Raw genomic sequence first — 14018 nt, forward strand, 5'->3', positions numbered from 1 at the left:
ATTATTTGGACTCATAATCCTCATCAAATAAGGTCTTCTAATTGATTTGGATCAAGCCCAATCTAATTGGGTCAAGTACCATTAATTGGGTCAAGCTCAATCTACTTGGGTTGAACCCAATGCAATTAGGTCAAACCCTGATGCAGCCCAAATTGAATCCTATTCAATTTGGCTCAACCTAAGCCTAATTACTTAATCAAATTGAGTTCATTAGCAATCTAATTGCTAATTAATCCTCCAATAATTCAATATTTATTTTAATGCAACTTTTGCTTAGGATAATTTGTCAATCGAATTGACCAAATTATCCCTGAATGATTCTTAATCATCAATCAGCCATTTGATCAATCTAGAAACTTTTATACGTGTGACCTCATAGGTTCAAACCTAAGCCGGTAGTATAGGAACATCTTTCTATACTAATCGATGTGACCATCTAGTAATGGTACCTGACGTCCGGATAGGCCGAATATATACGAAGCAAATATTCCGGAATCTTGGACTATGGTTACTGTATAATTCAATCCCTTTGACTCCTAATGCCAGGATGATTTAGAGCTCGTTGTTAACCCTATAATTAGTACATCCATTATGTGATTAACTTTAGATATCCCGTGACTCCTCACTGGGATTATCCTGGCCAAGGTTTTGCTAAATTAATCACAAGACATTATCTCCTGTTTCCAGGAGGGGTCAATTCTATCTCGACTCACAACTGACTACGCAAGTACTTGACTGCACCCAGTGACCTTCCGTCACTGAATTAGAAATTCAGGTAGTCCGGTACCAAAGTACAGTGAGTTATTTACTAGTCACAGGTTGCGATCTCAGGTCAGAGGGCCAAACTTATACCCATATCCACTCGGAACATCTCTTGACAGTAGAGCATTCCGGAATTGGTCACGTTCAGTGAAATGTACTCCTACACTTCACCTGTGTGGCATACCAGTGTCTCCACACTCCTTGGTTAAGAGGACAACCAACGTATATGTCACACAACGACCTAATCTCGATAATGCTGTCGTCCTGGTAACAGCATATCATTTGATCACGAACAGTTTTAAGGACTTAAAGATAAATCCTCCTTTATCATAAAATAAGTCCTAAGGACTTCATCATATAAGAGTTCATTTGAACATGTAATGATGAATAATGCCAAATAACACTTTATTAATTTGTCAATTCATTTACAAAATTCAATCATTAATATGCTGACAATTGACATTTAGGATACAAATCCCAACAACTCTATCTTCTCACCTCTCTCTCTAAGTCTGTCATTCTCTCACAAAGCCTAGTGACCGATCTTCGAAGATATGCAAGCTCAGAACTCTGCTCAGTCGGCATCTAAGTGATAGTAGAAATATGAGGCACTAGTGTCATGTCCGAGGAAGAAGCCATATATGTAGCCTCAGAACTCTTTTGTTGCATCGAAGCCCTAGCTACTACAAGAATAACGGCCACCTGTTTAGATATGGTCTCGAGCTAATCATCATCTGGCCAAAAAGATGTGGGTCGAGAACTGCTCTCAGGCTGACGAGTCTGTGACTCAAACTGGAAAGCCTCCACAAAGTGTCTCCCAAAAGAATCAAAAGTATACTGCTCAAGAAGAAGGTGGTATGATAGATTTAATATTCAATGTTATAATTGCACGAAGTTTGAGCACTACTCTTCAAATTGTTGGAGTACTACTAATCAAGTTGATGAGAAGGTTAATTATGGTGAAAAGAGCAATGAAGAAGAAGAGCCATTTCAACTATTAGCATATAAAGGAGAGCAAGGCAATAAAGACGAAGCATGGTATCTTGATACTGGAGCAAGCAATAACATATTTGGCAAAAGGAGCTTATTTGCGGAGCTTGATGAATCAGTCAGTGGTCAAGTTATTTTTGGAGATTCTTCTAAAATTCTGGTAAGACACTCATACATTTATTTTCTAATGTTTACTATGTGCCAAATATGAAGAATAATATTTTGAGCTTGGGGCAACTTTTGGAGAAAGAATATAATTTTCAAATGCAAAATCATACTCTTGCTATAAGAAATTCAAGAAATAGATTGATTGCAAATATTGAAATGACAAATAATGGAATGTTTATTCCAAACATTCAAAGTGAAGTTGCTATGTGTTTGAAGGCTTGTTTTAAAGATTCATCATGGCTTTGGCATTTGAGATATAGTCATCTTAACTTTGGTGTTTAAAGTTTTTATGTAAGCATGATTTGGTAAAGGGATTGTCATTCATAGAAGATTCAGAGCAGCTTTGTGAAGGTTGTCTTCTCGGTAAATATCATAGAAGGAGCTTTTCAAATGAAGCAACATATTGAGCACGGAAGTCACCAGAACTTATACACACAGATATTTGTGGGCCAATTGTTCCTACCTCTTTCGGTGAGCACAGATATTTTCTCACTTTTATTGATGATTTCAGTAGAAAGATATGGATTTATTTCTTGAAAAATAAATCGAAAGCTTTTAGTGCTTTCAAAAGATTAAAGATATATGTTTTGAGAAAAAAAGTGGTTATACTATTAAATCCTTGAGATCTAATAGAGGTGGAGAATTTACTTCTAAAGAATTTGAAGCTTATTGTGAAGAGAATGAAATTCGTAGACCTTTAACAGTTCCATAGTCTCCACAAAAAAATGAAGTTGCGGAAAAAAGAAATAGAACTATCACTACACCAAAAAAGAAAATTTCCGACTCTTATTTGCCGACGCCTATTCCAAGCGTCGGCAAAAATTTTTCTCCGTCAACATTTGCCGACGCTTTTTAAAAGCGTCGGCTAATGACGACGCTTAAAAGCGTCCTCAAAGTTAATATGTAATTGACGACGCCTTTAACGACGCTTTTTAGCGTTGTTAAATAACGACGCTTTTAAGCGTCGTTAAAAGCATCGTCGGAAGCCAAAAAACCACCTCATTTTAGTCCCACATCGGTGGATCTGAAAAAGAAAGAACTGTTTATATAGCCAAACCCAACCACTCTACATGGATGGAATGAAGGTACCGATCGGGGAGGTTGTTTATATTTCTCTTTGTGTTCGATCAGCACCATGGAATGGAGGAGAAGATGCAGACTGCCAATGGTAATTTTCTTGGCAAATGGTAATTAGCGACGCTTTAAAGCGTCGGTAAAGGGTGACGCTTTAAAGCGTCGGGAAAGAGCGACGCTTAAAAGCGTCACTAAATTGTAATTAGCGACGCTTTTAAAAGCGTCGGAAAATATTTTTTCCACTGTAGCATAGGCGACGCTTTACCAACGCTTTGTAAAGCGTCGGGATGGTTTCTACCGACGCTTAAAAGCGTCGCTAATAGCCAAAAAAAGCGTCGCTAATGTCCAAGTTTTTTGTAGTGTATTCTTGATATAGTAAGATGCATGTTGAAAAGCAAAGGTATGTCAAAGCAATTTTGGGCCAAAGCAGTAAATTGTATCATCTACATCTTGACTAGATACCCTACAAAAGGCTTGTGGAATGTCACACCACAAGATGTATGGTCTAGTAAGAAGCCTATTGTTTCTCATTTAAGAGTTTTTGAAAGTACTGTTTATGCTCATTTATCGGAAGAAAAGAGAACTAAACCTAATGATAGAAGTACTAAATATGTTTTCATTGGTTATGATGCTTGCTTAAATGGGTATAAATTATATTAATCCATGTAATGAAAAGTTGTTGTTAGTAAAGATGTTGAATTTAATGAAGAAGGCATATGGGATTGGAGTTCTCAAGAAGAGAAAAGGCAATCCGGCACATTTATTCAAGAAGAGCAACCAAGGAATGAAGAGTTATAAGCACCTACACCATCTTCATCTTCATCTTCATTCTTAGCAGAACCAAGTTCAAGGCCAAGAAAAATAAGAAGACTAAGTGAAATATATGAGGTAACAGAAAATCAAAATAATCTGACTCTTGTTTGTCTTCTTGCCAATTGTGAGCCTGTAGATTTTGAAGAAGCCATTAAGGATCACAAATGGAAGAAAGCTATGGATGAAGAAATTAAAGCTATTGAAAAAAATGACGCATGGAAGTTAGCTATTTTAATGGACGGGCACAAAGCAATTGGAGTAAAATGGGTATACAAGATGAAGAAGAATGCACAAGATGATGTAGAGAAGTACAAAGCAAGGTTGGTGGCCAAATGATATAGTTAAAGGTATGGTATTGATTATGAAGAGGTATTTGCTCCTATTGCTCATATGGAAACAATTAGATTGATAGTTTCTTTGGTGGCTCAGTTTAAATGGCAAATATTTCAAATGGATGTGAAATCGGCATTTTAAAATGGTTTTCTTGATGAAGAAATATATGTTGAACAACCACAAGGTTATTTCAAAAAAGGAGAAGAGAAGAAAGTTCTCAAGCTAAATAAGGCTTTTTATGGCTTAAAGCAAGCTCCAAAGGCGTGGAACCAAAGAATTGATTCTTGCTTTCGTGTAAATAATTTTTATGAAGAGTCCTTATGAGCATGCACTCTATAGTAAGGTGAACAAAAATGGAGATATATTTCTTGTTTGCTTTAAGTCGATGACTTGATCCTCACAGGAAGCAATCCAAACATGTTCATGTAATTCAAGAAATTTATGATTCGGAAGTTTGAAATGACAGACATTAGCTTTATGTCCTATTTTTTGGGCATAGAAGTGAAGCAAACTGAAAAGGGCATTTTTATTTTACAAGAAGAATACGCATAGGCAGTATTAAAAAAGTTCAAGATGGAAGATTGTAATCCGGCAAACACTACAATAGAATGTGGCACAAAATTAACGAAGTATGGTGATACTGAAAAAATTGATCCTACTATGTTCAAGAGCCTAGTTAGAAGTCTTCGTTACTTGACATGCACAAGGCTGGATATATTATATGGAGTTGGACTTGTGAGTCATTATATGGAGGAGCCAAAATCATATCACTTGAAGGCCGCTAAAAGAATTCTTAGCCACATCAAAGGTACTATTGAACAAGGCTTATTTTATTCTTCTTCCAAAAATTTTTGTCTTGTAGGTTACTCGAATAGCGATTCGGGAGAAGACTTGGATGATAGAAAAAGTATTTTCGGCTATGTATTTTACTTAAGAGACACTACATTCGGATGGTGTTCGAAGAAGTAATCAATTGTTACTTTTTCTACATGTGAAGCTAAATATGTAACTGCCTCCTCCGGTGTTTATCATACAATTTGGCTAAGAAAACTACTAAAGAAGATACAATTTTTACAAAAACAACCTACAAGATTGTTCCTTGACAATAAATCTATCATATCACTAGCCAAGAACCCCTTATATCATGAAAGAAGCAAGCACATTGATACTCAATATCATTTTATAAGAGAGTACGTGAAGGACAAGGAGATCAAGCTTGTACATGTTAAATCTCAAGATCAAGTGGCAAATATATTCACCAAGCCTCTCAAAGTTGACACCTTCCAAAAATTAAAATTCAAGCTTGGAATAATTGATGGAGGAGAAGAATCAAGTTTAAAGGGGGGTGTTGGATAATAAACTTGATTCCTATAGTGATGTGGCATCCAACTAGCATCCTAGTTGGACAGTCAAAGTCAAGTCAAGGTTAAAAAAATGAAAGGCCAAGGGTCACAAGAGTCATCATGAGTTATAAAAGGTTAAAAGTCATAAGTTGTAGAATGTGAAGAGTCATGAGTTATTAGAGATTTAAAAGTTATAGATCATAGGTATATCAAGAGTCATGAGTTAGAAATATTAAGGATAAAGAGTAATGAGTTAGAAATATTAATGAAGTTTTAGAGTCACATGAAGTCTATGTGAAGGGTTGTAAGCATCTATTTGTATGGTGTGAGTTAAATAAAAATTATCCTTCTTCTAAACTTTGTTTTTGAGAGTTTCTACTACCTTCTTCTTAAGTATTCTTCCTCGTCTTTTTCTAAGAGGAATATGGAGGGCGACCCTCTTTTTTCCAAATATCTTAAAAAAGTAATCCAACCATTTTCATTTATTAAATTAGTTGAAAGGAAAAACAAGCAGTAGAGACTGACGAATGCGATCTCTACATCACCCAAAATGCAAATTGAAACCACTTTACAGAACATAGATGAAAAAAAAATCATAATTGTCTCTTTAAAATTTCCTGTTCTTTGAAAAGCATTCATGGCTGGTCTTGACCTTTGGAAATTTCCCAAGCTCTGATTCACTGTAAAAGTTTCCTTCAAGTGAAATGACAGGGCAGCAAGGTGATTTGGGTTGAAAAATGGTTCTGAAAGTTGATAATGCTTGTCCAGGTCCATGTTTCTCGGTCGAATTAACAACATGGTCTGCAAGTTCACAGTGGGCATAACGAACTATATCAGAATGCTTCAAAAACTTGTACTTCATATATATTAGCAATAATTTTTTGTTAGAAGATGCATACGTATGCAGATGTCGCCACATATGCATGCTATGAATACATGTATGACCTGAATGCCAAAGTGAAACTTGCCTGATACTACGCAACCACGGCACCTGATTTTGTTGAGAGTAAACCCGAGTTGATGCCATTTGTTTGATCTGATAATTCAAAATAAGCAAACGAAATGTCTTAGAACTAGATGGAATTGGATAAAGCAACACATGGAAGCGCAAATATTCTTTGATCAACTCTTGTTTTTTTTTTTTTGATGAAATATTCTTTGATCGACACATACTTGGTGGGGTTTTGAGGACGAAGAAACATGCGCCAATGACAAAATAACAGAGTAGGAGAACAACTCCTTTCAAGTAATGTGAAGTCCCATCCTGCAAAACACATATATATCACCCATGTTGTGAATGCAAAAATACGCATATCAGGGCAATAAGAATCAGACGAAGTAGAGCCAATAAAAGGTGGTCAGTGGATAAATATTTATGCGGACAGTTTATCAATCACCATCTATTTTTGCAGGAAAATCTAGTCCAAATTTAAGTTAGCTACAATCAGATATCTTCTGATATACATTTTCTATAGGAACTTGATACATATAAGTCAGCAATTTAAAGAGAAACAATCTTATTTAACTTGAAATTTGATGAACGATCAAATTACCTGAAGGGTGAAGGTTGTCACCAATATTGACAAGATTAATGAGCCTGTCTCTAATAGTTTGAAATCAAGATCCATATCGACTCCCATAATCCATGCCACAAGCACACTTAGTGGAACCTAAATCATGTCAAGAAAAATTATTATAGAGTCTTCCTTAATCAACAGAGGGAAGCTAGCTAGGTTGTGCTTTGCAAGCTCCTTAAATTCTCACCACAAACATGGCGACCTGAGTTGCTGATCCTAAGGAAACTCCTAGTGTGATATCCTGCAACATATCCGCATGTATGAGCATTTAGTTTTGCCTCTATAAAATCATGTAGGAATATGAGCACTTGGTATTCACTGACCAACTTGTTCTTAAAAGCAAATATGACGGCACCCGCGTGCTCAGCAGCATTTCCGACAATGGGTAGCAAGATAATGCTTATGAAGCTTACAGATATGCCCCAAGATTCTGAAGCATCCTAGATGAGGAAATGAAAAATGCCATGGTTATTGGAGTTATCAATAAAATAAGCAAAACAGAAATAAATCTTACTAGTCTTTTGAAGAAGAATGCAATAATCCATCAAGCATGAGAGAGCCGACTGTATTGATATGCTATATTTCATCATAAAAAATCTTATATCCAGATCAGGATGAGTTAAAGCTACACTACAGTAGAGGAAGAAATTGGGAGAGATGACAAGTGGGAAATTAGAACTAAAAGAAAAAAGAAAGAAGACTCCATATGCATACCCACAGCAACCTAGCCATTTATTTCTTCAATAGCAACAAAAAGTTCTGTACATGTATGGAAAGACCATCTACGTACTACAGAGAATGTTTTGCATTGAAAATTCTTGGCATCCCTAAAAGATAAATCCATCTTCTATGCAACTTCATAGGAAAATCAATTTCAAGAGAATGCGTAATCGCTCAAGAGTCCATGTAACTTTACATTTGTGTTGCCCGTACTTGAATTGCTAAATTGCATCCTTATATTACTCACTATCACACCATGGAATCTTGAAGCTTCAAGATTAGATAATTTAGAATGGTGTCTACCTCTCTTCTGAGAGACTACACTTTATATTTCACTGATCATTGTGCATGAATAATTTTACACAACTCTTGAGCATTCTGCTAGAAATAGTCAAATCGTTCCCTCTCTCATTTTTTAATTTCATTAGTAAATATGTAACCAGATAGCATCTGCAAACACAAACCCACACCCATCCCCACACACAAACTCACGCATGCACGCACATGAGAGAGAGAGGATGTGTGGGAACATTGAGTGGCGAATTTTACCTCAATTGTGCCAACAATATATTCAGATAGTATTGCTATCACAATCGTCATTCCCACCAGCCAAGCCAGTGCACTTGGGAATCCAATGACCGGCTCTTCTTCAGAGGTCACATCATCATTGTCAACATCTTCCTGCCGACAACATGAAAGGAATTAGAAGTAGGAAGGAGAACATAACATAAATCAATGGGATAATTTGCTGATATTAATTAGCTGTAACAACGTGGTACAGTTCTGTTGGTGTTGTTTAGGGCCTTTAAGCATGGGAGCCTTGCATGGCAATCAACCATGACAAGCAAAGGGGTTGGTTCAAGTAACTCACCTCTTGCGATTCGAAGAGTTGGCGATGAGTCTTCAACTGAAAGAACAGGAACGCAATATAGGCAAACAGCATGACAAAGCTGCATGCTCTCGACAAGTCCAGTATTGGAACCTTGGTCACTGCGCGCTCACCAGAGCTTATGGCATACCTCAACCCCAACGGCAGCAAGTGGCACAAGGCAGCCAACATCAAAAGGCCCGAGTTCGCATCAGCTTGCTTCTGCAGAACACAACACAACCAATTAAAGGTGGAGGCAAGGTAGCAGGGGATTGGCAGCAGAATCAGAAAAAATCAAGTAGGCTATATAGATCAGAATTAGGTGCAACAAAACCTCATTTTATTCCACAACTTACTCGATCATACAACTGCTCCTTGCGAAGGTTGGCGATGCCACCGCAGAGGAGCGAGGTGCCAAGGACAAGCAGCAGGTTGGAGAGGACAGAACCCACCAGGGATAACTTAACCACCTCGATCTTCCCCTCATACAATGCAAATATAGCTATGATCAATTCTGTGGCATTCCCACATGTGGCATTCAAGAGACCACCCACTGCAGTTGCATTACACAGTTTTTAGTACATAGAGATCGATTCGCATGCTTCAAATCATATTACAAGCAATCCAGACAAAAACATGGACATGATGTTAAGGAATGGAGAGAGTGTACATACCAGTGGGGCCAGTATAGTGCGCAATTTGCCTGCAGAATCGTATTCAGGTAGGGGGAGAAACTAGGTCAGTCGATGAGATGACATGTTATAGCTGAAAGACACGGTGAAATAAGAAAGAAAAGGATGTGCATCTAGTGTCCAAATATCATCGCTTTCTAGAAATCAGCTAGCTTAACAAAAAGTCATGAACTCTTCCTTGGTGCAACAAATAACTCTCTTAACTCGGCCGTAGTGTTTATAGAGCCAATCTATGTAGCAGTGCTAACGAAGTGCGCAAATCGCAGTGTAAATAAGTTGCCAGCTATTTTACCAGTATGAATATCAATGTAATTTGATTGCAATACACCCCCACTCAAAATCTATATTTGAGTGCCTGGGGACAAGACTGACTATTAGACAAGCTATTATTTATTATTATAATGAAAATAATGATCTATATTAGTAAAGAAATAATTTCTTGTCAAATAAAAGATATTTCTTTCGGCTATAAAAGAAATAGTTTTTAGAATATCATATTTTATTCAGTAAGCAGTGTAAACGTCAAAAAATAACTGTGATAGCAGAATAATAGTGTCCAATACAGCCACTATTACAATTCCTATTTTATCACAGTTACTATATTTTTAACGTTTGACGGGGTCAGAAATGAGCGCAGATGGAGATTTGTCCTCGGGTTGTTTTCAGGTGTGCGCTTGTTGTCTGCGGACTGGCCGACGATTCCCGGAACAAACACGAATGGCCGAGAACGAGAGAGACAAACTTACTCGGTGAGGAAGCTCACGCGCTCAGCCAGAGGAGTCAGTCCCAATAAACTCAGCGCGAACACCCATGCCTGTTCCATAATCGGATCAGCGGAATAACTATTTTAGAAGGCCAGAGAGATCCATGTGCCCATGGCGGCTCAGACGAGGAGGAGGAGGGAAAAGAAAAGAGAGAGAGAGAGAGAGAGAGAGCGAGCAAAGGCATACGCGACCGAAGTGGAAGTATTGGGCGGCGATGGCGAGGGGGACGGCGGGGAAGAGGACGAAGAGCTTCGTCCCGAGGAAGATCTCCTGCAGGTTGGCGAGGAGGCTCCGCAAGAAGCCCAAGGGCACCTTGGACACCAGCGTCATATCCGACTTCTTCCGCAGCGACGACGACGACATGTTGTGCGCGGTCCGCCCGTGCCCGTGCCCGTGACTGTGGCCGTGGCGCAGCAGCCCGCTCTTGAAGTCGCCTCCCTCGAGGCTCCTCCCCGCCTCATACGCCGTTGACGAAGCCATGGTCGCCGCTTGGCTGCCCCTCCTTTAGAGAGAGGATGAATACGAGATACCGGGCAGTTTCACCCACCCACTCTCTGCAACTTCTTCCCACTTCCCTCACCTGCCCGTACTCCGTACCCGTACTCGTACTCCTCCCACTGCACCTCCCCCCTCCCCAGGTTTATATCGCTCGCCCTCAGGACGTTTATGGGAGGACAGGAATCTTAGAGACACTCAGAAATCCCACGAAAGAAACGCTACTAACCTGGGGGATTCCGTTTTGGTGTCCCGGAAGGCACAGATATTTTGCCACGTCGCTCGAGCAGTGAGGGAAAGGTTGGCGTCACGCAAGGTGGCCTCGGCAGTTATGGAAAGTACAACAGGGTTGGATAACGAACGTTCCACGAAGCTTCACCCGGTGTCCGATATGGCAAGCCCGGTCACAGTGGGCGAACGGCACGCCATGCATGCTTGATTCATGCAATCATTGCCACCCAATTAATCTTTTCCTGTAACGCCCCGCACAATTAATAAAGTAAAATAAAAAGGCTACGAGTGGCCCCTCGTCCACCACAATAGTTCACGTGGCTTACCATCGGGATATTGGCACGGTGGAGATGGAGCTCTAATTTGTGGCTTAGATTCAAAATGCGCCGACTAAACATGGAGACCGAATACTACCTATCCGTTTACTCGATGAAATCGCTATCTGATTCGTCGTTATTTAGATGGTGTTAGTGTGACGTATTCATACGTGAGGCAATCCATCAATGAAGAGGATATGAGTAAAACGAGCAAGAGGCCCAGTGTGGAGTTGCTACGCGGATGAGATTTTTCTCACCTCTCTCTTTTCTTTTTGCCTAAGCAAAAAAATAAAATAAATAAAAAAATAGTTCCTGCGGCTTAGAAAGCTCTGGTCTGACACAGGTTTGACGAGCCTTGGTACGTTGTATTAGTTTTTTCGGAAGATTTTGTGTGATCAGAAGCATATCTTCTACCATCTCTTCATGAAAACTTCGATTTTGGACTCGGGTAGTTTTGGTAGGATACAAACCAGGGATTTATTAATTAATTTCCACTTTTGTAAAAGTTTTTGTGTGATGGGAGGGATTCTTCTACATCTCTTAATTGCTAATATTTATTCAAATGAGAAATAGATTTGGTAGGATATAAACCAGGATTTGCTAATTAATTTTCACTGGTGCTCGGATCATGCAACGCACTTGGCACATGCAATGCATTTGCTATAAAACTTTTAATTTGCAGTTATCTGATATGATAGGATACTGGCGCATTCAATGTCCATAGAAAATAAATATGAATTAAGAATGTTGCTGGGACCAAGTAATTTACATCAAAATAGGCCAAAACGAAAATACAATTATTACCTCCATTGTCTCTTGCTCATCACATTGGAAAGCGTGCTATTAGTTGCACCCTAGTGCGTCCTTTGATGAAAGCAAACCAGATTTTGTTGCCCCATACATGGCAGACGAGTGGTTAAGGAAAAATTGTATTGATACAGTAAATTATTAGGTAACTTTAATCCTCATTGATTGGAATTTTAACATCCTTGCCAAGTTTCAAAATTTATTTAATACCCGTTACCTAGCGGTTATACATGCGGGGAGAATATAGTTGCATGCAAAAACTAGAATAAATATATGCAACATAAGAGTAAGTGTGTGAATTTTATACTAAAAATTAAATAATACTAGTCAAGGGATTTCTCGTTAAATTCCTGTAAAAAAAAGAAGTATTAAGTTTCTATTTTTAAAACAAAATCCTCACCGCGGCATGCATCATGGATTCATGGTAGACTGAGGCCCTATTTGGGGGAGCTGTTGGCAGTAGAGCTGTTGGAAGTAGAGCTGTTGGAAGTAGAGCTGTCTGAAGCAGGGGTGCAAATGGGTCGGGTCGGGTCGGGTCCTAGGTGACCCCGATCCGACCCGGTTTTTTGTTCGGGTCCCAATTTTGGACCCGGACCCAACCCGGTTGAAGATCGGGTTGGGTCGGGTCGGGTCCGAGTCGGGTTCGGGTCGGGTCCGGGTCTGATTCGGGTCGGGTCGGGTCGGGTCTGTTTGGTAAATACTAGAACAGTCAAAAAAAAGAATAGCCAGAAGTTCTTGTTACTGTTTGGAATGATTCAGAGGGCACCTGAAATATTTGCATTAGCAGTGTTTAGCTTCATTTCGATCTGGTTTCTTGGAGGGCTTGTTGTCTTTCATGCCTATCTTATCACTTTAAACCAGGTGCACTTATTAGTTTCTCACCTCTGTTAGTGTTTAATACTGGGGACTCAAATCGGTGCAATTCTATAATCTTCTTGCCGGGAAGGACAACAATAAGTGGGCATTGCTAAGCGGAAGTTGAGCATTTAAGTAAATGGGGCTACCTTTCGATGACTGAAATGGTAGTCATAACTTAATATATGTTGCAATTCATTGGACTACAGGAACAGTCACAAATAAAAAGCTAATGCAAATATTTGGTGTGCCCTCTGAATCACTGACCAACAGTACCACAACCCATGCCAAAAAAAAAAAGAAAAAGAAAAAGAAAAAGAAAAGACTTTCTTTTGCTTTTCCTCTCTCTCTCTCTTCGGGTCCATTCGGGTCGGGTCGGGTCCGTTTGGTAAACCCAGACCCGACCCAGAAAATGATTCGGGTCCAATTTTAGGACCCGACCCGGACCCGCGGGTCCTAAAATTCGGGTCGGGTCGGGTCTACGCGGGTCGGGTCGGGTCGGGTCACGGGTCGACCCGACCCATTTGCAGCCTTAGTCTGAAGTAGAGCTGTTATAAAAAGCTGTTTATTGTTTAGTAACTACATTCGTAAAGTGCTGTGGTACTTTGTTTTGTGTTTGGTAAACAAACTGAGAAAGTACTTTTGTATGACAAAATTACCATAAAGGATATTGCATAGTATCATACAACAGAACATAATAAAACATAACATAAATTAATACATAAATATACGATATAGTATAATATTATTGTAATATAAAATAATATTATGTTAATATAGTATAATAGTAATATAATTATTAGAGTAAATTAATATTTGGTAATATAACATAATATTAAATTATTTAACATAACATATTAATGTATTATGATATAATGCAAAATATATTATATTTATAGTATAATACAATAATAAAAGTATAAAATATTATAATTATTAGTATAAATTAATTTCTCATAATATAACATAATATTAAATTATTTAAAATAACATATTAATGTATTATAATGTAATGTAATATAATACAATATTTATAGTATAATACAATAATAAAGGTATAAAATATTATAATTATTATTATAAATTAATTTTCCATAATATAACATAATATTAAATTATTTAAAATAACATATTAATGTATTATAATGTAATGTAATATAATATAATATTTATAGTATAATACAATAATAAAGGTATAAAATATTATAA

At 38.2% G+C, this 14018-nt stretch overlaps 1 protein-coding gene across 1 annotated transcript; it reads right to left on the reverse strand.

Moving 5' to 3' along the window:
• Positions 1–5938: 5938 nt before the first annotated feature.
• Positions 5939–10665, reverse strand: LOC103722627 (vacuolar cation/proton exchanger 1a-like). Its single transcript, XM_008813247.5, has 12 exons — positions 10291–10665; positions 10087–10154; positions 9323–9351; positions 9005–9201; positions 8652–8870; positions 8330–8461; positions 7384–7500; positions 7248–7301; positions 7037–7153; positions 6657–6747; positions 6452–6519; positions 5939–6284 (listed from the first exon to the last, which is right to left on the reverse strand). The coding sequence occupies exons 1-11, from the start codon at positions 10582–10584 to the stop codon at positions 6458–6460; spliced, it is 1380 nt and encodes a 459-aa protein (XP_008811469.4). The 5' UTR covers positions 10585–10665; the 3' UTR covers positions 5939–6284; positions 6452–6457.
• Between the last annotated feature and the right edge of the window lie 3353 nt (positions 10666–14018).

Source organism: Phoenix dactylifera, chromosome 2 (genome assembly GCF_051530095.1).
Source record: "Phoenix dactylifera cultivar Ajwa chromosome 2, Ajwa_hap1_PhDact_Kaust_v1.1, whole genome shotgun sequence".
Lineage (NCBI taxonomy): Eukaryota > Viridiplantae > Streptophyta > Magnoliopsida > Arecales > Arecaceae > Phoenix > Phoenix dactylifera.

Excerpts from the sequence above, each read along its gene's own strand:
- LOC103722627 (XM_008813247.5), bottom strand. The coding sequence starts at position 10,584 with ATGGCTTCGTCAACGGCGTATGAGGCGGGGAGGAGCCTCGAGGGAGGC. Across the intron at positions 8,462-8,651 it reads AACTCTTCGAATCGCAAGAG|GAAGATGTTGACAATGATGA; the intron begins GTGAGTTACTTG and ends TGTTGTCGGCAG. Across the intron at positions 7,302-7,383 it reads TTGCTTTTAAGAACAAGTTG|GATATCACACTAGGAGTTTC; the intron begins GTCAGTGAATAC and ends GATATGTTGCAG.